The sequence below is a fragment of the Capra hircus genome, chromosome 13 (genome assembly GCF_001704415.2).
Source record: "Capra hircus breed San Clemente chromosome 13, ASM170441v1, whole genome shotgun sequence".
Lineage (NCBI taxonomy): Eukaryota > Metazoa > Chordata > Mammalia > Artiodactyla > Bovidae > Capra > Capra hircus.
Genome location: NC_030820.1, coordinates 64194739 through 64221083, shown reverse-complemented (window position 1 = coordinate 64221083; position 26345 = coordinate 64194739). Strand labels below are relative to the sequence as shown.

The 26345-nt window shown below is 39.5% G+C and overlaps 1 protein-coding gene across 1 annotated transcript in view; it reads left to right on the top strand.

Annotated features, from left to right (window-relative positions):
• LOC102172278 (ubiquinol-cytochrome-c reductase complex assembly factor 1) overlaps positions 1-26345 on the top strand; it is a 96489-nt gene that overhangs the window by 19649 nt on the left and 50495 nt on the right. The window contains exons 3-6 of the mRNA XM_005688494.3: positions 3601-3687; positions 4570-4677; positions 12574-12646; positions 18643-18700. Of these exons, the coding sequence (XP_005688551.1) occupies positions 3601-3687; positions 4570-4677; positions 12574-12646; positions 18643-18700 (326 nt within the window). The remainder of the gene's footprint in view (positions 1-3600; positions 3688-4569; positions 4678-12573; positions 12647-18642; positions 18701-26345) is intronic.

The window sequence follows — 26345 nt, the reverse complement described above, 5'->3', positions numbered from 1 at the left end:
TACCCATCTCTTTTACATAGATTATTTTATTTGGTTCTAAAACAAACATATGAGATAGGCAAAGCTGGAGCTTCTAACCCTGTTTTTTTATCTTCCACTACCCCATGCTTCTCACCTTTGTCTTTTCACTCACCTTCTCTATGCTGCTGTCATCTTAAGGCTTATCCATGATCTCTTTTCTGATGACTCCAGATCCTTTTGATCTCTCAATTTCTATTTTTTATTGAAGTATAATAAAAATACAAAAAGGCATAAGTCATAAGTATGTGACTCAATGGATTATCCCAAAGTAAACATAACCAGCTCCCACATCAAGAAATAGAACTCCAGAAGTTCCTTGATCCCCTTCTAGTCTCTATCCCTAACCAAAGTTGAGCAGTCTTCTCTTTGAACACCAGAGTAGTTTTGCCTTTCAAACATATGGTATGTACTCTCTTTTGTTTGTCTGCGTTCATTCAGCTTTGTTTTAGAAATTCACCTATGTTACTCTGTGTCCTAATAGGTTATCCATTCTCATTGTTGTATAGTATTTTGTTGTCTGACTACCACAATTAATTTTGCACTTATTTATTGATGGATATTTAGATTGTTTCTAGTTGGGCTTTTATAAATAGGGCTCTTATGAGCATTCTTTTATATGTTTTTGTGAGGATATATACACATTTCTATTGGGATATATACTTAGAAATGGAATTGTTGAATCTTACAGAATGTGTATACATTCAGCCTCATAGATACTGCCAAATAATTTTTCAAAGTGATTGTATCATTTTATACTCCCATCAGCAGAGTATGAGAGTTCTAGTTGCTCTATATCCTTTCTGATGCTGTGTGTGTGTGTGTGTGCGTGTGCGTGTGCGTGTGTGTGTTTGGTGGGTGGTCTTTAAACATTTTAAAATATGAAAGTAAAGTGAGTTTTCTCTCTCTTCTCCACAAGGTTATGAGTTCCATAGGGTAAGGATTGTTTTATCTTAAAACCTAGCACAAAGGCTGGCATATTATGGGTATTTAATAAAAGTTGGAGGAATCATGTATGCATGATATATGTATAGATAAGAAGAAGAAGGATATATAGTAAGGGCTTCCCTGGTGGTTCAGCAGATAAAAATCTGCCTGCCAATGCAGAGGATGCAGGTTCGATCCCTTTCATCCCTGGATGGGGAAGATCCCACAATGCCGAGGGGCAGCTAAGCTTGTGTGCCCCAACTACTGAACCCACAGGCTTGGAGCCTGTGCTTCGCAACAAGAGAAGCCACATGTATGAGAAGCCTGCGTACTGCAACAAAGAGTAGCCCCTGTGCAGCAAGGAAGACACAGCGCAGCTAAAACATAAATAAATACGTTTATGGAGAAGCATATAATAAGAAATAACCTTACCAGTGGCTAGGTTTGTTCATTCAACAAACATTTAAGTGTTTGCTGTGTATAATGCACTGTACTTGATTCTGGTAATACAGCTAGTTCCTACCCTCATGGATATTTTTGGTGGTGGTGATAGAAAATAAATACGTGTGTAATAAAAATATACTTGTACATTGTAATGAGTACTATGAATGAAATGAACAGGCTACTGCCATGATGGAGAATCATGGGATGACAAAAAAACTGTTTTAGATACAACAGTCAGAGAAGGCCTCTTTGAAAAAGTGACAGTGAGTATTTTGGGGTATTTTCTCTCTCTTTTTTTCTTTACAAAAAGTTACTTGGTATCTTTTTGGTTTAAACAGAGGAAAAATTAATGTTTTTAAAGGTCAAGGGAATCTTTTTTAGGGGGCAAAGGCAAGAATGGGTAGTACAAAAAAGTAAATGTATGTGTTTATAGGTATGTTTAGGTACGGGGAAACTAGATGTTTTCTGGGGAAGAAAAAGATCATGTCATTTAATATAACTTGCCCCAAAGCACAGCTTGTTGAGACTGTTGGTTGTGTTCCTTGAACCTGTTTAAGTGTTTCATGTTCTAGTGGGCCATTACACTGATATATGTGATATAATAGGAGTTGTTCTGTGTTTAGTGTTATACAGCCTTCTTGATACCTGTGAATTTAAGTGTAAGTCCTTGGCACTGACCAGAAGAATCCTGACTGATCTTTTAATATTCTTGTTTGGAAAGAAAAGTAAATAGTAACTCTCCACATTTAGAAATTCCATTTTTTCCTTCATTAGTATTAAAGGAAAAATCATTTTCATTTCAGTGTGTCCCTTCTCTTGGAACAAAACAGAAAGGAATCCTTCTGCTACTTCTTCCCCGCCACTTTATATTGTAAAGAAAATATAATAGTACTGACAGTTTGGAAACTAGGTTCCTAAACTCTTACATGTTCTACCAGCATAGTGCAATAACTCTTTTCTGTGTATTCCATTTTAGACTTGAACATGTGCATTTGTGCGTCTACGTATAATTGTATACATAAATGTGTTTTCACATTGCTAAAAATAATAATCTCTTGTAAACTGGATTTTAGGTGATAATGTTGTATCAGTGTAGGTTCATCCATTGTAACAAATGTACCACTCTGTTGAGGGATGTTGATAGTGGCAGATATTGTAAATGTGTGGGAAGGGGTATGTGGGAGCTGTCTGCACTTTGGTGTGAGCCTAAAACTGCCTTTAGAAATAAAGCCTATTAAAAATCTGATCATTTGATTTCTCCATTGAGTGACTGAACCTTAATTTAGTTAACCACCTCATTTCTCATTGGACTTATTCCTAAGTTTTCACTCTTGTGAATAACAGTATAATGAGGATAGCTTGCATATTATTTTTTCCATAGGAATTTATTTTCAAAACTATATTTATTGGTCTTGATTATAACATTACCAATATTGGTGGGATTATGGTGAGGATTCCATAAGGCACTTATGTACAAGGCACATTCATTGTAAGGCGCTTACATAGTGCCTGGCACATAATAGTTTTAACTAATGGCTTCCCTGGTAGCTCAGTTGGTAAAGAATCCGCCTGCAGTGCAGGAGACCCCGGTTCAATTCCTGGATTGGGAATATCTGCTGGAGAAGGGATAGGCTACCCACTCCCGTATTCTTGGGTTTCCCTTCTGGTTCAGCTGGTTAAGAATCTGCCCGCAATGCGGGAGACTTGGGTTCAATCCCTGGATTTGGGAAGATCCCCTGGAGAAGGGAAAGGCCTCTCCAGTATTCTGGCCTAGAGAATTCCATGGCCTGTATAGGCTGTGGGGTTGAGAAGAGTCAGACGCGACTGAGCAACTTTCACTTTCAGTGGCTTCACTTTCAGTGACTGTTACATTGCCAAAGTGCTTTCAAATGCAGTGCAAACGTAGAAGGAAGACAGTTTTGATCTGGACAACAGTGATGTTGACACTGATGATGAAAACTTCTACTACTTACTGTGTACATATTTTGTGAAAGGTATTTTATATTCTTTTACTTATTCAGGTATTCACCAGATGTTTGTTGAGTATGTACCAGATACCATTAGGAACTGGGTTAAGGAAGGTTGGAAAGATTGTATATTTTTTACTTCGAAGTACCTCTGCTCACATTAACCTTCTAAGTGTGTGCTCAGTGTTGCTTACATCTGTTTTGTTTGTTTTTTTTTTTGCCCTTAAATCTCCTGGGGCTCCAGATGAGCCAGGCCCTAGCATGTGGTGGATCAGTGCAAATTCCTGGAGTAGACATTGAGCTGAGGAGGAAGTATCATACCACAAGTAAGGTGAGACTTAATGAGTTCTTTCTATGTCTGTAGCATGCTTTCACACAAGTGTTCTTATTTGAAACTCAGCAAAATTGTTACCTGGATGAGGCAAGAAATTTTATTGAATGCAGAAGATGAAGTTTAGGGAAGTAAAGTAACTTGCCCAGGGTCACAAGGATGGGAGGAGACAGACCAACTGAATATTGGGACCTAAGGCTTCTGATCCCATGTCTTGTATTTCTTCCCTTGTACTCTCTAGCTTAAAAAGCACTTTAGAGGAAAAGTCATAGTTTTTTTTTTAATAAAGTAATCTTTAATTTCTGGAGAATTTCTTATTAGTTAGATAGCCTGGCTTCATTTAGAGAGGCTTAGCATTAGAAAGGTTTTCCATGGAGTTTATTTGTGAACTACAAAATGTATCTATAGTCATTAATAAAATTTGTTATACTAAAAATACAGGAGTTTAAAAACATGTTTTCAGTGCTTGCTTTGGTTGATTGTGTCTATGATTTTGTCTGCTTTCAGATAATATTTTTCTTTCCTTTTCCTATAATGTCAATAAACATAGAACATTCCTCTTAAAAAAAAAAAAAGAACATTCCTCTTCTCAGAATTGTTCTTGGGAGGTGGAGGGGTCAAGGTTTCTTTTTTAAAACACTATTTTCTATAGAACTTAAATGGGGTAGGTATGTCTGCTCTGAAATTTGGAGGACACCGGTTAAGATTTCAGATATGTTTGTACTGAGTGAAGAAGTACTCAGAAAAATGAGAATTAAAAATTCTGGGTGAAAAAAATCTAAGCAATAAAAATTCCCCTTAGACCTAATGAGAAATAAAAGCATTCTTTTAAGAAAATTTTTCTTGCAACTGATTTTTGATTCCTTCTTTTTTATTAAATAGCTTTCTTCTGCCAAGGATTCACCACAGCCTGTTGAGGAGAAGGTTGGTGCTTTCACAAAGATAATAGAAGCCATGGGATTCACAGGACCTCTGAAATACAGTAAATGGGTAAAGTCTAAGTTTTTCTCATTTTTCTTTTTGAGCTTTGTGCTTTCTTCTCCGTGCAGAAGTTTTTTTTTTTAAAGCTTCTGCTTTGCTTTTTGTGAAATGTATGTATTATTTTGAGAGCTTTAAAACATGTTGTATCCCCTTGTCTCCCATTCTAAGTCAGGTCTATAAAGCATGTGGGGCTGAAATACTGCCTCTACTCCCTTAACTTGTTTCCTTAGGAGTATCTCAGTAGCCGGTGAACGAATAAGACTGGTCTTTCCCGATCTTTGCCACATGAATGCCATGTAGATAAGTTCTAAGGAGTTAGATGGGCCAAATGTTCTGATGGGCAGTGTTCTTAAGGAAACATTACTTTCTATGATTTATAAGTGATTTTCTGTAGGTCATGGTAGTGATTTTCTTTAAAATTTTATTAATGAGCATTTTAAAAATTAATCAGTTCTGTGATTTATTGTAATTCATATTATGGAGGGCTGTCTGCTGTGTCATTCCTCATGAGATCTTGGCCTCACACATTATCTGTTATATAGTACTTGCTATAAATGAGTGAATGTCCTCTTTGCTTCAGGTGCTACTGCCTCTGGACTTTTATAGAAATGCCTCTAACCAGTTAAAGTAATAAAATACAAGTCACTGGATTTTTCTCAGCCCAGTTATCTTCTAGTACTACCGTTTTTTTCTACAGTTATGGCAAAAGTAGCTTTTAATACTTTTCAAGGTTGCTAGAATATTGGTTAAGCCTGATCAGTCGTAAGTTATAGTCATGTCATAATCAAAGCAAACCAATACAAAGCAGTAGAGAAGATTTTTCTAGAAAACACCATAGCTTTGCCCAAAATGACTAAATTATTTCACTTACACCATTTTAACAAGTTGTAGTCAAATTATTTAGAACTTCAGTTTTATTGTGGACTCTACTTTTAGTTTTCTCTTGAAATGTCTGGCTGTCTTCCTAACAGTTCTAACTGCAACACATATAGGCTTTTTTCTACACTGCCCTTTTACATAAATTGAACAGTGATTCTACCAGCATTTTGTCTGTAAGGGGCTTTGAAAAGTGTAGAAGATAAGACTCATACTCGGTTATAATAATGTTCTTGAGACCCTAAGGTTATGAAATGCCTTCTTAATCATTAATGAAGTACTCCTTATGCTCCTTAAAGTTATCTCTTTTTACATCATAATTCCTTGACAACATTGGTATATTTGGTAATATTAAGCAGGATCTTTTCCTCTATTTAAAAAAAATTGCAAAAAAAAAAAGATTTGCAATCATAGCATTTGGATTTAAAAGCTTAGTGTTTTGTTTGAAAGTAAGAAATTAAAAGGGAAATAAGAGCAGAAAGAAAAAAAGAGAAGAGAAAAAATGGACTGTTTTATTAATTTCTTGATGGTTGAGTTCCACTTGGTTGCTTCCATATGCTTTGTCTCGTCTGTATTTTTATGATTCCAGAGGGAAAGTTGGCTACCATTTGGAGGATTACTAAATCATCAGGAAAATTTCTTCACCGTTTTAGTTTAAGTTAGTCTCTAATTTTTCTTGGTTCCCTTGTGACCTCAACTAAGTCTCTAATTGCATTTAAAAAATCTTTTGTGATGTGGCAGCATCTGTTGCCATATAACCTTCATTTTTGTGACATCAAAACATCAAAGTATGACATTCTAGTATAATTTGGGTGGGAAAATGTAGGTACAACTTTCCATTTTGAAAGAGCCTTTTTCAGCAAATGTTGACTCAGAAGTCTATGGCAGACACTTGTATTGGGGCTGCACTGGCAAGAATCTTTGAATTTTGTCTTTTCACATGTCTTTCATTAGGGAGTAAAATGTCTGCTTGTCTCTCCACATCAGCAGTGTCAGCCATCTTTCCTCCATCTTTTTATGTAATGTTTTCAAGTGTGGTTCCATTTTTCTTCTAGATGCATATTCAGGAATTTAAATGTGGCTTTTCCTTACCTACTTGACTATCGCTAAATAACCTTTTTTTTTTTTTCATTATCTTTATGGAACAGTATCAGGTTAAGATAAGGATAACATTTAACAGATTTAGCCACATGTCATTGAATAGGCAGTTTCCAGATTAGCATTAAGCCAAAAGTTATTCCTGTTCTGAAGGACACTGACAGACTGGAATGCATTCAGAAATGGGCAGTGAGCCTTGTGAAGCCTTCAGAAACCTGAATGAAGAGTGGTTGAAGGAAATAGGGATGCTTTGCCTGGAAAGAGGAGGCTAATGGTTCTTCTCAGATATTTGAGGAAGAAATGTTAAAAAAAAACAAGGAGAGGGACTTCCCTCTCGTGGTCCAGTGGTTGAGACTGTTTGCTCCCAGTACAGGGTGCCCGGGTTCAGTCCCTGGTCAGGGAACTGGATCCCACATGGCATGACTAGGAATTCAGGTGTCACAACTGAAGATCCCGTGTGCCACAACTAGAATCCGGTGCAGCCAAATACATAAATGCTGCTGCTGCTAAGTCGCTTCAGTCGTGTCCGACTCTGTGCGACCCCAGAGACAGCAGCCCACCAGGCTCCCCCGTCCCTGGGATTCTCCAGGCAAGAACACTGGAGTGGGTTGCCATTTCCTTCTCTAATGCATGAAAGTGAAAAGTGAAAGTGAAGTCGCTCAGTCGTGTCTGACTCTTAGCGACCCCATGGACTGCAGCCTACCAGGCTCCTCTGTCCATGGGATTTTCCAGGCAAGAGTACTGGAGTGGGGTGCCATTGCCTTCTCCTAAATACATAAATAAATATACTAAAAAAAAGGAGAGACTTACTCTGAGGTATTCCAGTGTGCAGATCATGTTTAATGAATGTTACACAAAGCAGATTTATGTTCAGTATAACAAAAATCTAATAAGAATTGTCCTCCAGTGGACTAGGTAGCCTCACAAGGTCATTGGGCTTGTTTGAACAGGGGCCCAGATAGTTGACCATGAATCAAGAATGCTGGAGAAGGAATTCCAGTACAGAAGAGAAAGTTCAAATTACTTCAAAGCCCCTTCCAACTCACACAGCTGTGAGTGCAAGCCTTTTACTAGATTCGTTTTTCATCTTGTAGGATGGTACAAATGGCATCAGTTATTGGGAAAGCTGATTTTCATTTCCCAAAGCTGTCTTAGGTGCTTGTGTTTTAGTCAATTAGACTGATGGAGTCTTCCAAAGTTAGAATGAAATAAACATGAAGTCATCCGAGGACCAGAACAATTTGTATTGACTGGATGGAAATTTAGTCCACCTACTTCCTTAACTTATATTAACACATGAGTCTTGAAGACGTTCTTTCCCCGAGTTGCTATTTCCAGTCCCTGTGTGATGGTCTTAAGGGACTTGCTTTAGAGATTTGTCCAGGAAAATGGCTCACCCAAGTATAAAGGCTTGGCTTTGCTGCAGGAAAAGTGAGGAACTATAAAATGCTCCTCATTGCCACAGTATGAGCACTGTATAAATACACTGGCCAATCTGGTGAGGTCTTCATTATTTGTAATGAATGCTTGCTTCATGAACGTGTGGTGGGGAAAAACCTCTTTCTCAAGGAATGATGTGGGGCCTTGCAGGCAAGTGTGCCTTTCCTTAGGCAAAGTGATTAATTATGAACCAGAAGACTGTATATAAGAATTGAAAGGAAACTGCAGATTTAAAAAAAGTTTTGACGTGGGCCATTAGGAATTTTACTTGAAACTATAACTGTGTTGGGACTTCCCTGGGCATCCATCCACTGGTTAAGACTCTTTGCTCCCAATGCAGGGGGCGCATGCCACAAGGTGAGGCCTAAAATAAAAAAGAAAAATTTTAAATGTGTCATGATAGTTAAACTAGGCCTTAAGTTCCATGAAAGGAGTTTTTAACGGCTTTGTTTATTGCTGTATTTCCTAGTGTCCAAATTAGTGTTAGGCACTGAGTTAGGTGCTCAATAAATTATTTGTTGACTGAAATGAAGAGCTTACAGATGTCCTAAACACTCTGTTTCAAGGATAATAATAGGCCTGTCAAGGCCAAGTCATTTGGATAATGGTATCGTTAGGATATCATTAGTTTGGCAATGGTATAGACCAGTACTTCTCTAAATGTGTTCTATATAAAATACTCCCCCAAACTGTAGGTGTTAAAAGTGAAACATGCTGCTTTTTTAGGTTGCTGATATGGTGAATTACACTGATTTGTGAATGTCGAATCAACTTGAAATTCCTGGGATAAATTCCAGTTGATCATGATATGTTCTCCTTTAAAAATACTGATGGATTTGATTTGTTAGTATTTTATTAAGGAGTTTGGATCTGTGTTCATGAAGACTATGGTTTTACTGTTTTGTTTTCTTCTGATGTCTTTGGTTTTGATACCAGGGTAATATTGGATCATAGAATGAGCTGGGATGTGTTCCTTGCTTTTTTTCTACAAGAGTTTATGTAGATTTGATACCATTTCTTTAGATATTTGATAGAATTCTCTAGTGATGCCCTCAAGCCTGGAGCTTTCTGGGAAGATTTTTAACAACAAATCCAGTTTTTAAAATAGTGGTAGGAAGACTTCCCTGGTGGTCCAGTGGTTAAGACTCCATGCTTCCACTGCAAGGAGCTCAGGGTTCCCTGTTGGGAAACTAAGATCTCGCATGCTACACGTAGAGGCCAAAAAACAGAAGAGATGGGACTATTCACATTATTTATTTATTCTCGTGAGCTTTGGTAGCTTGTATCTTTCGGTGAGTTTGTCCACTTCATCTAAAATAATGACATTTATTTACTTACAGTTGTTCATAATATTATCCTATTACTATCTTTAGGATATATAGTGATGTTCCCTCTATTCTCTGATTTCCAATATTGGTAACTCATGTCTTCTCTGTTTTTTCTTTCTTTTATTTAAAAAAATATGTATTTACCTATTTATTGGGTCTTAGTTGCAGCACAAGGGATCTCTGATCTTAGCTGCGGCACGCAGGATCTTCTCGTCGCAGCAGGCAAACTCTTAGTTGCGGATGTGGGATCTAGTGCCCTGGTCAGGGATTGAACCCAGGAACCCTGCATTGGGAGCTCAAAGTCTTAACTACTAGACCATCAGGGAAGTCCCTATTTTTTCTTTTTATTCCTTGTCAATTTTTTTTGTTGTTTCCCAAGAACCAGCTTTGGCCTATGATTTTCTGTATTATTTTTGTTTTCAGTTTCATTAATTTCTGCTCTTATCTTTATGTATCATGCTGCTTTCTTTTAAGTTTAAATTGCTCTTCCCTTTTAGTGTCTCACCAAGAGTTTTGTTTAAATGTGGGCTTCTAACACTGATATATTGCCCATAAAAGTATACCTGATTTCCATTGGTTATATGTTGTTTTGTTTTCCCCTATATGAACTTTAGGCTAAAAACACTGAAAATATAACATTTCAAATTAGCAAATGAAAAAATCTTAATTGCAATCAAAAACATAATACTTTATTTTATAACAGGTATTTCTGCCCATGAGAAACTGAGATATGAATATTATGTAGTAGTGGATATAGTCTATCCTTGGTGACATTGAACCTTAATAACAAAACTGCTCTGCTAAAATTCTAGGTTGGTTTTTCCTCAGTTGCTACATCATTTGCATATATATATATTTTTGGTCTGTGCATATTTGAGTAAATTTCTCTGTCATTTTAAAGAAAAATAATCTTCTACAAGCCTTTTGTTGATACACTAATTGTATCCTTAAGGAAATATTTTGAAAGTCCTTAGAAATTCTTGTTCCTTCAGCACTGAGTTGGTCTTCAGACCTACAGTTCATAAAAATTTACTTTTCATTTTTAGATTTATTTTTTTGAAGACATAATGTACATACAGTAAAATATACAAATCTTCAGTATACAGCTCATGAATAAATTAAAATCACTCAGATTAAGATTCTATGAGAATTCTTGGTGTTTTGGGGAATAGTAAACAGTTGATCCTTTTACTATATTTTATATTCATTAGAAACTCTTATTTAAAAAGAGTTGCTGTGTTTATTGTTGTTGTTCAGTTACTAAGTTGTGTCCAACTCTTTGTGACCCCATGGACTGTAGCACATAAGACTCCTCTGCTGCTGCTAAGTTGCTTTAGTCACGTCCTACTCTGTGCGACCCCAGAGACAGCAGCCCACCAGGCTCCCCCGTCCCTGGGATTCTCCAGGCAAGAACACTGGAGTGGGTTGCCATTTCCTTCTCCAGTGCATGAAAGTGAAAAGTGAAAGTGAAGTCGCTCAGTCGTGTCCGATTGTTCGCAACCCCATGGACTGCAGCCTACCAGGCTCCTCCATCCATGGGATTTTCCAGGCAAGAGTACTGGAGTGGGGTGCCATTGCCTTCTCCAAAGACTCCTCTGTCCTCCACTGTCTCCTGGAGTTTGCTCAAATTCATGTTGAGTCAGTAATACTATCTAACTGTCTCATTCTCTGTCACCCCCTTCTCCTTTTGCCTTTAGTCTTTCCCAGCATCAGGGTCTTTTCCAATGAGTCACCTCTTTGCATCAAGTGGCAAGAGTATTGGAGCTTCAGCTTTAGTTTCAGCAACAGTCCTTCTGATGAATATTCAGTGTTGATTTTCTTTAGGATTGACTGGTTTGATCTTCCTGCTGTCCAAGGGACCCTCAAGAGTCTTCTCCAGCACCACAATTCATCAGCACTCAGCCTTCTTTATGGTCCAACTCTCACACCCATACTTAACTGCTCTCCATGTCTTTGACTATATGGACCTTTGTTGGCAAAGTGATGTCTCTGCTTTTTAGTACACTGTCTAGGTTTGTCGTAGCTTTCCTTCCAAGGAGCAAGTGTCTTTTAATTTCGTGACTGTGGTCACCATGCACAGTGATTTTGGAGCCCAAGAAAATAAAATCTGTCACTGCTTCTACTTTTTGCCCTTCTATTTGTCATGAAGTGATGGAACCAGATGCCATGATCTTAGTTTTTTGAAAGTTGAGTTTCAAGCCGGCTTTTTCACTCTCCTCTTTCACCCTCATCAAGAGGCTGTTTAGTTCCTCTTCACTTTCTACCATTACGGTGGTATCATCTGCGTATATGAGGTTGTTGATATTTCTTCCAGCAGTCTTGATTCCAGCTGGTGATTCATCCAGCCAAGCATTTCACATGTACTCTTCATGGAAGTTAAATAAGCAAGGCGACAGTATACAGCCTTGACGTACTCCTTTCTCACTGTTGTTCCATGTCTGGTTCTAACTGTTGCTTCTTGACCTGCATACAGATTTCTCAGGAGACAGGTAAGATGGTCTGGTACTCCCATCTCTTTAAGAATTTCCCACAGTTTGTGTGATCCACACAGTCAGAGGCTTTAGTGCAGTCAGTGAAACAGAAGTAAATGTTTTTCTGGAATTCCCTTGCTTTCTCCATGATCCAACAAATTTATAAACATAGTATTCTGTTAGGATCAGCAAACTATAAAACTAGGGAAAATACAGGAAAAAATGACCCCCTCTTTCAGGGTAAAAAAAAGACTTATGGAATAGATAATAGTGCTTCTGAGGGAAGATCAAATGATTGAGGGTTTTGTTTGATTTTGGTCAGGAGAATGGGTAATTTTTTAATATAAAGGGTTTCAGATCATAAATAGTTAATGTGGATGGTTCTGAACTATGGTTTAGAGGCTCAAATGTGGTAAAATGGGTTTGAATTAAAGGATATATTTCCTCTCAATGTTAGAAAAATCTTTTTGACATTTTGATGCTAAAATCATAAAATCTAGAATTTTTTGAAGTCCGAATGTCTTGATTTAATAAAATAAAGCTATCTATATTGTTTAGCTATTAAATTTGCCTAGAGACAGGTTTGGACCCATCCTTCTAGTTGAAAAATATAAAATTCTGTGACCCATATCTAATGGTACCAGAACATTCACTTGGTCATGTCTTGAGTTTGTTTTATTCTCTTTGTCTAGAAAATTAAGATTGCAGCCCTGCGCATGTATACCAGCTGTGTGGAGAAAACTGACTTCGAGGAATTCTTTTTAAGTAAGTTACTGTTTTTGAAAGTTCTGAAAAGGAAAAATGAATCTACTGTTCATGTTTGTGTCTTGTTCAGATAGTTTTCTTTTTTAAAGTAATAGTGAAACAGGTTTTCTTGCACAGGATATATAATAAAAGCTTCCTATTTTTCTCCTAATAGAATAAACAGAGGCCAAACGAACCTTATAAATAAGATGTTTTATTTGGGAAAAATAAAGCATTTGGGGAAAAAAAAAAGTAAAAATGTGTCCAGTACTTCAACATTATCATCCCGTTTGTCCACATATGCATGTTTTACATAAGAGTATTCAGAGTAAACATACCGTTTTACATTCTGTATGTTTTACTTAGCAGTTTTGACATGAACTTTTAGCCAGTGATTCCTCTTTTATTTCTAGTTTATAATTGTTTTAGTTAATCCTGGAATATGCCTCATGATTTTTCTTCTTTCTGTAAAAGGATTGTTGGGTCAAAAGGTACGTATAATTTTATTATTTTTATCCCATTGATAAATTGCTTTCTAAACCAGTAGATGATCATCACTAGCAGTTGATTGTATCAATACAATACTCATTTTGTTGCTGTAAACTGCTGTAGTTATAAACAAGTCATTTAAAGCAGATACTTATAAAGTCATTGGGAAAGTTTAAACTGTTTCCAGTTCCACAGATTTTGGAAGGAAATGTGTGCTGTGTACCTCTTATGGTAATAGCCGTTATCCTCAAAGCAAAAAACACTTAACTATATGTTCGTGATGTTTTTCATGGACAGCAAATAATTAATATATAATTATGTTAACAACAATGAAGAAAGAGATGCAGCTTTATTTACTATTTTTTAAAATTAGGTGCAAGTTGTTTTGTTGAGTTTACTTTCAGCAGATTGATACTATATTAGAAACTTAAAATACTATGCTGAGTTGTAATCCTAATTTAGTATCTGCTTTCCATTTCTTATTTACTCATAGTGAAGAAAGAAAACCTTCCTGCTGCTTTTTCACCTCTAGCAATTTTTTGTTTTAGGAGAAACTAGTCTGAAAGGAGAAAATATTCTTTCTCTACATGATGAAGAAACTTAATTTTAGAAGCTGGATTTTTCTTAAATAGTTTAAGTCTGTGTGCTAAAGTATTTTTCTTTAGATCTTTTTAAAACTTCCTCCTAGACATCTATTCAATATTAAATATCTCATAAACTTTATTTTGAAAGGATGTTTACTAGCTGTCTTTGTTTAGCTAATCCTTATTAAATATTCTTGAGTTAATATTATAATGTTAAATAATGAGACTATTATTACATACTTAATGTATCATGTTTCAATTTATAATCTGTTGTAGACTGCTTATAAAAATAGAAGTTTATTAAAATGAGTATCCATTACATTTTAATAATTCACACTTAAATGCTTTTACGTTTGTTTCCTTTCGGAGTTATAAAACCTTGCAAGACTGGAGGGCTTATATTCTTATTTTAATTTTTGTTTTGTTTTCAGAAACAATTAAAACTTAAAGAGGCTAAGTGATTTACCCAAAGTTGCTTACTACTCAAGCCTTGATCCTATGTCATCTGGCTTAAAATCCAGGAATTTTTCTGCTATAACCTATTGCCTGTGAATGAATATAATTGCAAGATAGAATTATAGTCCATTTTAACATTTGTTTTATAATTCTTTGTATTTTATAATTTTTAATTGAGAACTACCTCCATGATGTGTTCTATTAATTTTGTGAGCTGCTGTTTATATATTATTAAAATGTGTACACCCTAACTTTACCCTTTGAATTAGTTTTCTGGGGAGGCAGTACATTTTTCAGTGATAGCACTGTTACTTCAGGTTTTCTGAGACTCACTTTGAGAATTACCTTTTAGACTTATGTTCATTTGTATTATGCTCCGTTGTGGTCCATTTTTGTCATTTGTGGTTAAATTTCAGAATTAAACCAAAGTGGTTCCAAATTGTGGCCAGTGAGTACAAAGGGAGAAAATCTGAAGAGTACCACTTAGAGGCAGACAAAGAGTATCTATAAAGTAATGAGATTGACTTTCTTGCATTTTGGATTCTAAAGAGTAGGCCAGACAAGTTTGGGGTAAAAGAAGAGAACGTGTGTGTGTGTGTATGTGTGTGTTTGTGTGTGTTTTAGGGCTTTACTTTTAGAGCCTTTGGGGGTGTGTGTGTGTGTGTGTGTGTGTGTGTGTGTGTGTGTGTGTGTTTTAGGGCTTTACTTTTAGAGTCTTTACTTTACTTTTAGAGCCTTAGGTAGTGGTAGGTGTCATTTTCACTCTTCCAACAAAAGTGAGGCCAGTTGTATGTCATGAAGTTTGAGTTCTTTACTGAGTAAATGTATGCCTGTCAGCCTCTTGGACAAGTCCTCATAAAATGCCAAAGCTACAAATACTCTGTCATGTCAGAGCCAAAGTGTTCACAGGTCTTGATCTAGAGGCCTAGATGCTGAGGATTCTGACTGGGGAGATACCTTAATAGTCCACTGTTGTTTCCAAGATGTTCTGATGATGTCACTGTGGCATGAATGAGTGTACCCTCTGTGAGCAGGCAGTGTTTGCTAACTGGAGTTTTGGAGATCAGTTCCATTATAAAGAGCTCTTTTGGGGCAGAGGTGGTCAGTCAGTCAGTAAAGCTTGTGTTTAAAACCACACTGTTGTCTGCAAACTGCTTTGTTTATAGCCCTAAGAGCCCTTGTACCTTGGAGGGGAGACTCCTTAATGAGTCAATTTTGAGTTAATAAAATTGAGGTTCTACCTTTATCTCTTTCTGCTACTAATACTCAGCTATCAAATATATCAATTTTGTATAAGTTTGTGATGTCTTTATTTTTAAACTTGAAGAAAAAAAGATTGAGGTTCATCATCAATAGATGAAATCTTAATGAGTTTTTTCGAAGATAGTTTAAACACTACTGTTTAAACAATTCACTAAAAAACAGTAGTGAATGTGTGCTGTGCTTAGTTGCTCAGTTGTGTCTGACTCTTTGCGACCCCATGGACTGTAGCCCATCGGGCTCCTCTGTCCATGGGGACTCTCCAGGCAAGAATACTAGAGTGGGTTGCCATGCCCTCCTCCGGTGATCTTCCCTACCCAGGGATTGAACCTAGGTTTCCCTCAGTGCAGGTGGATTCCTTAGCAGCTGAGCCACCAGGGAACTCTGGTGAATTCATAAAATTCAAAAAATGTTCACAAAAGCGAATGTTTATTGAGTACCTATTAAACATTAACCACTTTGTTAAATATTCTACAGGCCTTATCTCATTTATTCCTCACAAAAACCCTCTAAGGTAGGTTCTCTTATTCTCCCATTTTTATAGAGAAGAAAACAGGTACTGACAGGTAACTTTGCCCAGAGTCACATAGCAAGAAAGAAGTAGAGTTAAGGTTTTGAATCAGGATGTCTGACCCCAGTGTCTTCATTAAACATGCAACTATGTTAGTACTGCTGCCTCATAACAGTAATGAATTAATTTAATTTTCTCAACTGATGTTGAGGAAAAAAATATCTAGCCTCACATAATAGTGCACTGAATGTATACTGGAGCTAAGTGTGATTATGGGAAGACCTTGTGATCATGGGAAGACCTATAGCAGGTTTTAACTTTGAAGTGCTTAAAGACATTTCATAAAGCTAAAGAATCTGCTGTTTGTTGAGTTGCTCACAAACTTTCAGTGGTCTTGTTTTTCAGGGCTTTAGCCTGTGCTTTTCTGTTCTGACCCCAGTGGGTACAGGAAGTCAGTCATATGCCAGCTCTTTTCCCATCCTCAGCTCTGAGCTGTCCCCCAGAGGGAAAATTGTGACCCAAGTCCAGTTGCTGGCCTGTCTGTCTGTCTGCGCTTTCCAGCTCAAGAACTGATTCCCTCTTTGAGAAAATTGGAAAGGCTCCTGGAGGCTGCTGAGAAGCTTTGATGTAGAGGTAGCAATTGAACAGATTGTCCTTTAGAAGCAGCCAAATTTCGTTTTCCAGATTGAAAGACAGACTTCCAAGAAAACTTTTCTTTTTAATGTTTTGTTCTAGCATCCAAAAAAGACCCAACTTCAGATCTGGGCTCGAGAGTTTCTCATGGCTATTCTTGTTCTAGGTGGAGGATGGTTGGCCCACTCTCAGATGGCATGTGTCTTAATAGCTGAATGACTGGCCAGGCCAGCCTTCACCTCCCTCCTGCCGGGCTCCAAGAGGAAGTCCACTTGACAGCTGCTGGGCACCTCCCAGTAAGCTCACCAGAGTATTTTGGTGTCAGTTTGTGACAGACCTGGACTTAAACGCTATCCTAGCCACTAGCTTGTTAATATTGTGGCTGCCCACAAGTTCCTTAGCTCTTTGGAGCCCGTTTCCTCATCTCTAGAATGAGGCTTCTAATGCCTGCCTTCAGGGTTGAAGTGAGGATTAAGTGAGATAATATACTGACATGACCAACAGTGGGCTTGGCAGGAAGTTTGAACCCTTAGTGAATGTTAGTTTCTGATCCTAATATTAGGCCGTTAGCGATTAGGCCATAGTATATGGAATCAAGCAGATCTAAATTTGATCCCAGATGTCTGATTTCACGGCTGTGTGACCTTGGGCAGTTGTCACGATCTCTCCATCAGTTTTCTCACCTGTCAAATGGGGATAATATCAATACCTACCTCATAGGAATGTTGGAAGGGTTCATTGAGCTAATGCGTGTACCTTTCATTGAGTCTGGCACATACATAGTAAGCCCAGAAGGAATTCTAGCTCTTCATTATTCTTGATGTTGTTAGTGTGCCTCACTAAGAGCAGGGGTCCTGCTCTGTGTTTTCTATCTTAGTGGCCCCTGTTTGTGATCATTTAGTTCATAGTATACTTCATTGTTTGCTGAAGGGCAGAAGATACTACTTCTTTCTCGAGTCATTAATCCAAGGGACAGAATCAGATTCCCACTGATTCTCTTTTTATCTTCTTGTTCCACCGTTCCTCCCCATCATGTAATAAGGAGGACATATTCACTGGGGGGCCCTTCACCAAGCCAGAGGCATTTCTTAAGGATCTGAGAATTGAGAGGCTTGGATATCTAAGCACTGACCTGATTTTTGGTATCTTAAACCAAGGAGAAGTCCTGCCTGGTTTATCATTCCTGGGGGTGGTGAACGGCGTTTTGTTAGATATCATCTGCTTTCTATTCAACTGCAGTTCCCTAGAACTCTCCTCCTTTCTCCCAATCATTTATTTTGGTTGCATCATTTAGCATACTCATGTTTGTAGCACATTGGGTTACCTTAAAGAAATAAAACAGGAAAGGGATACAAGAAGAACTTAATTTCTTGGCAGAGCTCAAGTAAAAAAAAAAAAACCTTATACATGGGACTTCCCTAGTAGTCCAGTGGTCAAGAGTCCACCTTGCAGTGCAGGGGATGTGGGTTTGAACCCTGGTCGGGGAATGAAGATCCCACATGCCAAGGAGCTTAACTAAGCCCACGTACTGCAGCTATTGAGCCCTCACACAGCTAGAGAGTCTGCGCGCCACAATGAAAGATACTGAATGATGCAAGGGAGATCCCATGTGCCGCACCTGTGATGCAAGGAAGCCAAATAAATTAACACATTTTTTAAAGAATATGTTAAAAAAAAAAAAAAAGCCTATACTTAAGTGGGGGTAGGCAAGTGGTGTCTGCCTAGCTTTCCAAAAGAACTGAGACCAGGAAGGGAAAATAACATTGACTCATATGGAAGTTAGAAGGAATTACAGATTGTCCAGGCCGCACGATACAAAGTGAGAAAACTGAGGCCCAGAGAAGTGATTTTCCAAAGGTCACGTAGCAGGGTGGTGATGGGGCTGGAACTAGAGGCCTAGTTGTCTGACTACAGTCAATGTTCTTTCAACCCATAGGCTTGCCTTGTGGTTCCATTGGCCTTCTCTCAGAGAGTGCTGTGACTGCTGTATATTTTGATTGAACAAATCCCTACCAATATTTTAAATAGAGTCCATATTCCTCTTCTAAACCCTCACATATTTATACTTCATTATTATTTTCTAGGGTGTCAGATGCCTGATACATTCAATTCATGGTTTCTTATAACTCTGCTTCATGTCTGGTAAGTGAGAAATTTAAGTGAAGTCACCATATATATATATATATATATTTTTTTTTTTTTAACACTGCAGACTTGTTAAGGTATAGCCTTCAGTAGAGCTGATTATATGAAATGGCAGTTGTTCAGGCATTAAAAACTGTTCCTTTCATTTTAATAGCTGGTATCTTATGGCACATTTTTTATTAAAGGTCAAAGCATAGTCCCAGAAAGAAACTAATATTTGTAGGAGTTTCTCAAAGAACACCTAATCCAGTGAACAATGCTATCAGTATCTCTAAGAGACCCTATGGGCTTGGGTGGAAAGTTCTTTCCCTTGGCTGTTTTAGGAAAGTTCACATTTACGTAAAAGTGGTTTGAATTGTGAGCATCCGTGGTCATTTTCATTGCTGGTCATCAGAAACCTATAACAAATTATAGCACTGACATTTACGCCTGTACCTCCAAAATGTGCATACAGGTTAGATTCATGCCAGGTTTGTTGCATGTAAAAATATTTAACACCTTAAACAGTATATTTTTTCTTCAGCTGCAAATTACGTAGCCAAAAAAAATCAATTTTTCATCTAATGTTACACAGTATTAAAGGTCAGAAGGATATAGGAGAGGCGTTGGAAGTGGGGGCTGGGGAATGTATTTATTGAACTGCCAGATCTTGGGAAAGTAAATTCTGGAGAACTAAGTTTACTACTTTGACCATAGTGAGCATCTGAGGAACGTGGGGAATGGTTGCCTTGTCAAAAGGACCCTTGTTTGAGGCTGAGCTTTGCATCACAGGACTGACTGCTATATAAAGGCTTTTTGGTTTTGATCACCTCTGAAATAGTTCTTCTGAACTTGCATAGTCAGTAAGATTGGCTCAAGGGTCTAAGGTGGCAGTTTATGTTGTTTTTTCCTAAACCAGTAGTTTATTGAGTGTACACTGTGTCCTGGGCAGTCAATAAGCTATGTCAGGAAGCTCCCAGTCTAGTGAGGGAGATAAGACATGTGTAATAGTTGGTTATAAATCGGAATGGCCAAGTTCCATAATAAATCTGAGTAAGTAGTGCCTGTGGGATCACAGAGGAGGCAGCAACTCTCAAAACCCTTACCTGGCTTTTGAAATGTGCCGTCTCTTAGTCAGGTAGCTGCAAAGGCAGACTACCTTCGGTCTGAATGGTGAAGGTTAGGAGAAGTTCGGGGGGGGGGGGGGAAGCTGGATGTACTGAGAGGAAAACAACTTTTTCAAGAGGAGGGCACTGCAGAGGTGGCCCTGGGGAATTACCCAGTGCAAAGGTGGGAGGGTTGAGAGGAGGCTAGGCTGTTCCCAGAGGAGCTCAAAGATAATATTCAAAGCCAGTATGAAAGACTCTTTCTTGCCCAATAGCCAGAGGTATCAGCATGTTAGAGGGAGTGGATGGCAAAATAAAAAATATAATCCTTGTGATCACATCCCAAGGTCAGTACCTGACTAATAGTAGCTGGGGCAACCTTGTAACTACTTGTAGTTCTTTCAAGTTAGCCATGATTTCCATATGTGCCTGCTGAGTCCCCCTTGCTGAGATTGATTTAATTTCTCAGAGGCCTGGGGAGTACTATCACCAGGTAAGTAGGGGGAGGGAGGCTTGTCTACACTTGGTCTCTCTTCCATCCTTCGTCCTTGGTTCTCATGATCCGCAGCTTTGTTGAGATCAATCAGTAGCTTTTCAGTTTGAATCAGCAAACTCTGTGTTAAGGACTGGCAGGCACTGGAGAGAAGGATGTGACACGGTGTGCACCTTCAAGAAACTTAGTTGAGTGGAAAGCAGCCCAGTACAATTGCCTGTAACGGATGACGATGAAAGAAGTGCTGTGTCCAAGGCACACACAGGTACTGTGAAAGGACACGAAGGTGTGACTGAGTCCACATTTGGTGGATGAGGGGAGTATTGGGTAAAGAGTTGCTGTGTGGCAGAGGTGACATCGGAGAAGGCAATGGCACCCCACTCCAGTCCTCTTGCCTGGAAAATCCCATGGATGGAGGAGCCTGGTAGGCTGCAGTCCATGGGGTCGCTAAGAGTCAGACATGACTGAGCAACTTCACTTTGACGTTTCACTTTCATGCATTGGAGAAAGAAATGGCAACCCACTCTAGTATTCTTGCCTAGAGAATCCCAGGGACGGGGGAGCCTGGTGGGCTGCCGTCTATAGGGTCGCACAGAGTCAGACACGACTGAAGTGACTTAGCAGCAGCAGCAGCAGAGGTGACATATGAGATGTACCTTGAAGGGTGAGTAGCATTTCTGTCAGAGAAAGGAAGGCACTCTTAAGTTGTGGGAGTATTAGGGGCGAGACATAGAACATGTACAAGAACATGGAGCATTTGAGGGCAGCCACGTTGTCTGTAGCATCTAGGAATGTAGTGGAAGAGGGTCACCAGAAGAGTAGTTTAGGATCCAGTGTGCTATAATCCAAGAAGAATTAGGGAAACTCTCTTCTAAGGGTTAGGGTTCTTAGAGGAAGTAAGGGATTCACCCAAGGACTGTGGGAAAGCTGTGTTCTTCTAGTCCTGTTCTATTAGCTTGAAACTCTAGGAGGTTAACTAAGGGGTCACCAAGTCCAATGTTACCAGGCTCAGTGGACTTGCTGGGGATGGGTAGGATTCAAATACATCCTGTGAGTGGTCCTGTGAGGGAGAAGTGGGGAGGCTTAGAAAGCAGTCATAAAAATAGAAAGAATTCCCCACTTCCGAAAAAGCCCCCACAAACACTAGAATACTCTCGCTTAAGTTCCCGAGGGTGATGATACCCTGTTGGCCCTCAGAATAGGGACAGGATTTCCCATATCCTGTTAGTTCCCTGGAGGAGATGTTGATGTCCCCCTTGTCCATTCTGCTTTCTCTAGGTCCCCAATTTTTGTGTGTATTGGGATTTAGGACTGGGAACCCTTCAGTTCCCAGACAGCCCTTATCAGTTGTGTTTTCTTGTAACATGCAGCTGTGGTGACTATGTGTCCTTTGTCTCTGCTGAACAAGGTTAGTATTCACTACAGCTGCTGAAAAAATGCTGGCAGAGGTTGCTGGGGGTGCTTTCTAGCATCTCCACATGGACTTGATAAAAACAGGCTTCCTTCTCTGTTCCCTGTCTGGGGCAGTGGTGTTGAGATCCATTCAGGTGCCCACGCCAGAAACCTGGAAGGCCACCTTTTCCCTCATTCCCTTTATCTGGTCAGGCACCAGTCACTCACCTCAACCTCTTTTGACCATGACCCATATTAACAAATGTATTTTACCTTGTAGTCCAGAACAAACAGATATATGATGCAAAAATTTTATAAAACTTGTCCTTACTTACAGCATGAAATAATCTGATATTTTCTGTTTCATTTGAATTCATTTAAAACAGAAATGTAAGATATCACCCACTAATTGATTTCACTGAATTACAAGCAACAGGTATTTGGACTTCAACTTCCATCTTCCTGTGCCATAGATCTTCTCAATACAGATTGGAGTCTCACACACACACACACACCCTCCTTAGTATTTTCTGTTGTTCTTGGGATGCAGTGTGTTTCCTAGCATGGCATTCATAGTCCACCAAATACGCTACCTTTACCACACTCATCTGGTGCCATTCTAGGTATCACTACCACCACTCTGCCTCCCCTGCAAGAAAAAATAAGTAGAAATGTTTATGTATGATAGAAATATCAAGTCTTCTGCACAAACCTTTCTTCTGCCTAGAAAGCCCTTCTCCTTCCTCTCCACCTGACAAACTCCAGTTTTTCATTCAATAGCCAACAGATATCATCTCTTCTTTGAAGCCTTCCCTTCCCTTCAAAGGCAGAGTTCCTCTTCTGAGTTCCCTTAAGTCTTTTGGACACCTCTATTATAGCACTTATCACATGACAGTTTTAAATTTTATCATAATGCTATCTACCTTCTTTGTGGATGGTGAATTTATTGAGAGCAAGAATTAGTTTTATTATTCTTTTGGAAAAATGAGATACTTTTTTCCCTCAGTCCCATATCTTACTTGAGTTCACATTGATGGATGTTGATTAAATAATCTGTGGCCCGAAATCTCTCTTGGCCCCTGTGGCAATTGGAAGGGTCCTGGCCACTGCCTCTTGGTCATATGAGAGAGACAAAGCTCTGCTCCTACTTAAGTTTCCCTGGGTGGTGAGATGTATATAGATGGGATTCATCTTAGTGTTCAAAGTATTAATAGATTTGTAGAGACCCTGATTTTAAAATTTGTCATGAAACCCTACCAGTACTCCGTAGATACAGAAATTTATTTTAGAAAAGGAAATGGGGAATTCACTGATGGTTCAATGGTTAGGACTCCAGCCTTCCACTGCAGGGGCCCCCAGTTCAATCCCTGGTCAGGGAACTAAGATCCTGCAAGCCAGAAAAAAAAATAGTAGTGGAACAAATAAAATTAGAATATGCCTAGGATGGAGGTGGGGTGGAGAGGAAAATACAGACTGTATTTTTTAAAATTATCAAAGTCAGGTATCTCATAGATATAGTAACTATTAGGTTCTTTACAGTATTGTTTTAAAATTTATTTACTTATATTGTCTCACATTTTTATAGCTACTTTATTCCTATTACATATGAGGGCTCAGAGACAGAAAAGTCAGAGAGCTTGCCCGCAGAACTAATTAGTACATGGTAGAGAGGAAATTCAAATATGGGTCCAACTCAGAGTGTTAAGTTCCTTTCCTCACTGGTAACTGAAACTATCAAAGTAGCTAATTAAATAATTATTACTAATTAGTACTAGTAATATTTAATATTAATACTATTTATAGGGGCTTCCCCAATAGCTCAGTTGGTAAAGAATCCACCTTCAGTGCAGGAGACCCGGGTTCAATTCCTGGGTTGGGAAAATCCGCTGGAGAAGGGATAGGCTACCCACTCCAGTATTCTTTGGCTTCCCTTGTGGCTCAGCTGGTAAAGAATCTGCCTGCAGTGCAGGAAACCTGGGTTCGATCCCTGGGCTGGGAAGATCCCCTGGAGAAGGGAAAGGCTACCCACTCCAGTATTCTGGCCTAGAGAATTCCAGGGTCGCAGAGTTGGACACGACTGAGTGACTTGACTAATACTATTTATAACTGATATAGGTATTTGCTTATTCTTTTTTTAAGACTGTTCTTTTATTATTTATTTTAATTTTATTTGTTTTTTTGGCTGCATGATGTGCGATGGTTCCTTAGCCAAGGCTTGTACCTGTTATACTCTGTGCATTGGAAGCACAGAGTCCTAACCACTGGACCACCAGGGTAGTCCCAGTACCTGCTTATTCTTAAATATAAATCCGTAAAATTACAGCATTTATTTTCTAATTGAACCTACTATATGCAGCAGATTTATTCCCTGCCCTCATGGGGCTAAGGGTGTGGGAGAGACACGTTAAACAAATCATTAATAAAATAGAACTGGGATGGATGCTGTGGGAGTCAGCGATAGGGCTCTGTGGAAGAAGAGGGATCCAGAATTTAGTTGGAGGTGGGTGGGTCACTCAGGGAGGGCTTTGTTAAAGAGTTGGCATTTAAACTGACACCTGAATGAGGAGTGGAAGTTAGCAAGTCAAAGAGTGAATGACAAGCCATTACAGGCAGAAGGGCCTCATTGTTTTCAATCATCTTACCAGGAGAGCCCTTTTCACAGATGAGGTTTTATGCTCATCCACACTGTATGAATAGATAAAAGGAACGCTGAGTTGAAGAAGTGGGAATGGTGTGCTCACTTCAGGTGTTCGCCACATGGCCAGTGGTAGGGGACTCTTACGTAGGTCCACAGAAACTCAGAGCACAGTTTAAAAACCACACATCTAGTCCAGCTTCCGCTTTTTACAAATGGGGAGATATTTTGGCCGTTTTAAAGGATTTGTCACAGGCTTCTTTATCATTAATGGAAGATTTGAGACTCAAATCCAAAACTGACTGTGTGAATTGCTCTTTGTGCAACACTATGCTTCCTGTCTGCGTGTCCCCTTTTGGTAGTCATGGGATGGGAGTCTCTTGTCCTGAATTTGAGCTGCACAGCACTGACCACCAACTCTCTGAAATTGTGTTTCTTAGCACTCACTATCTGTGTCCTGAGAGAGGCAACAAGTAAACCTGGGAATCGTATAGGGTGCCAGGTGCTATGTTTGATAGGATCTGTTTGTTGATAGACATACCGATCTTATGGGAGCTTGGGGCAGTGGGGCAGCCTGGGATAGTCAAGGAGCCTTCTGGGGTCTAGACCTAAAGGACATGGAGTCTTGAGAAATTATTAGGAGAGGAAGAATTAATTGTAAGATGTTCCAAATGAGAAAGAAAGATGAGAGGATGGTCACTAGAGGGAGAAAGCAGGAAGAAGAGGGAAAGCATTTTGTTATTTGTTTTTTATTTTAAGATGGGGGAATACTGGAAAATTTTTATAAGCCTAAGGGAAGAAGCCTCTGGGAAAGAAGAGAAAGAAGTAAAGTGTGGAGGTGGAACGGGTTGGAAAACAGACTAGTTCCAGTCTCAGTCCAGCCAGAGAACTGCCCTGGCAGGCACTCCTGGCCTTTGCAAGAGGGCTCTTTAAAACCACCACAGCAGTTTTGATGTAGCTGTAGGGCTTTCGAGCTCATGCTGGATTCCAGCAGCTCCAGACCTGCTATATATGGTGAGCCCTGGCCATGTGCACATCCTCTCTCTGCCTCCCCCAGCCAAAGTCACTCTGTTCAAACACCCACACATGTAGCTTTTTGCCCAAAGGAAAGGCCTAGGCAGCATCATTTTACCAACATTGCATAATCTCCGCACATTGGTACCTGCTACCCAGGAGCTTGTTCTTTACAGTGGATCTGACAGGCAGGCCGCAGGCCAGGTGTAGCTCTTAGAGGAGGTTCTCTGTCAGGTGAGATGGCTTCAGGAAATGCCTCGCCCCACTTGTCTGTCTGCCCACAGACTGTCGTCTGGCCCTCATGCTCCCCACATAAAGGGCAGGCTTGGTGGGGAGGGAATTTAGGAAACCAGGTGGAGATAGCCATGCATACAGCCCCAGGAAAGGGCCAGCATGCCAGCTCACTAATAAATAAACTCATTCATTAGCGCACTGCAGAGGCTTGAGTGTGGCCATGTAAGCCCTGTTTTCTTGGCCTCAACTGGTGGCGGAGTCGGGGAGACAGGCTACGTGAAGGTCGCTTTGGGATTCCTTCCTAGCAGCCTGAGTGACAAACCCGCCCAAGTGCCCACTAATCTTCATTGAATTCAAAATCAGATCCTCTTTGAGCAGCTTATAAACTACCATGAGGGAGAAACAAGGCCAAAACACAACTGGCATTGTCAGGAGGCCCAAACAGAGCAAGCAAGACTGGATGCTAGAGCTGCCAGGACATGGCAGGAGGTCAGCGTCAGGAATAACAAGAATTCTTCCCTCCCAGATTAGGCAGAGGAGGAAAGTGTGGCGAGGAAACCCTCCTTCCTTTGAACTCTCCAGGCAGTGCTGTTGTCTTCCTCTGGGTCTGATCTAGCAGGAGGGGGCCCTTGGAGCTGTGCTGTCCCAGGCTGCGGGAGCAGTTAGCACTGACTCTGCCCTGGGAGGCGCTGTGGCTGGAGGGAGCAACAGAGAGCTCAGGCCTCACTCCAGCTCGCCTCTCCTCCACTGAGCAACCTGAAGTTTCACCTCCTCAGTGTCAGTTTTCTT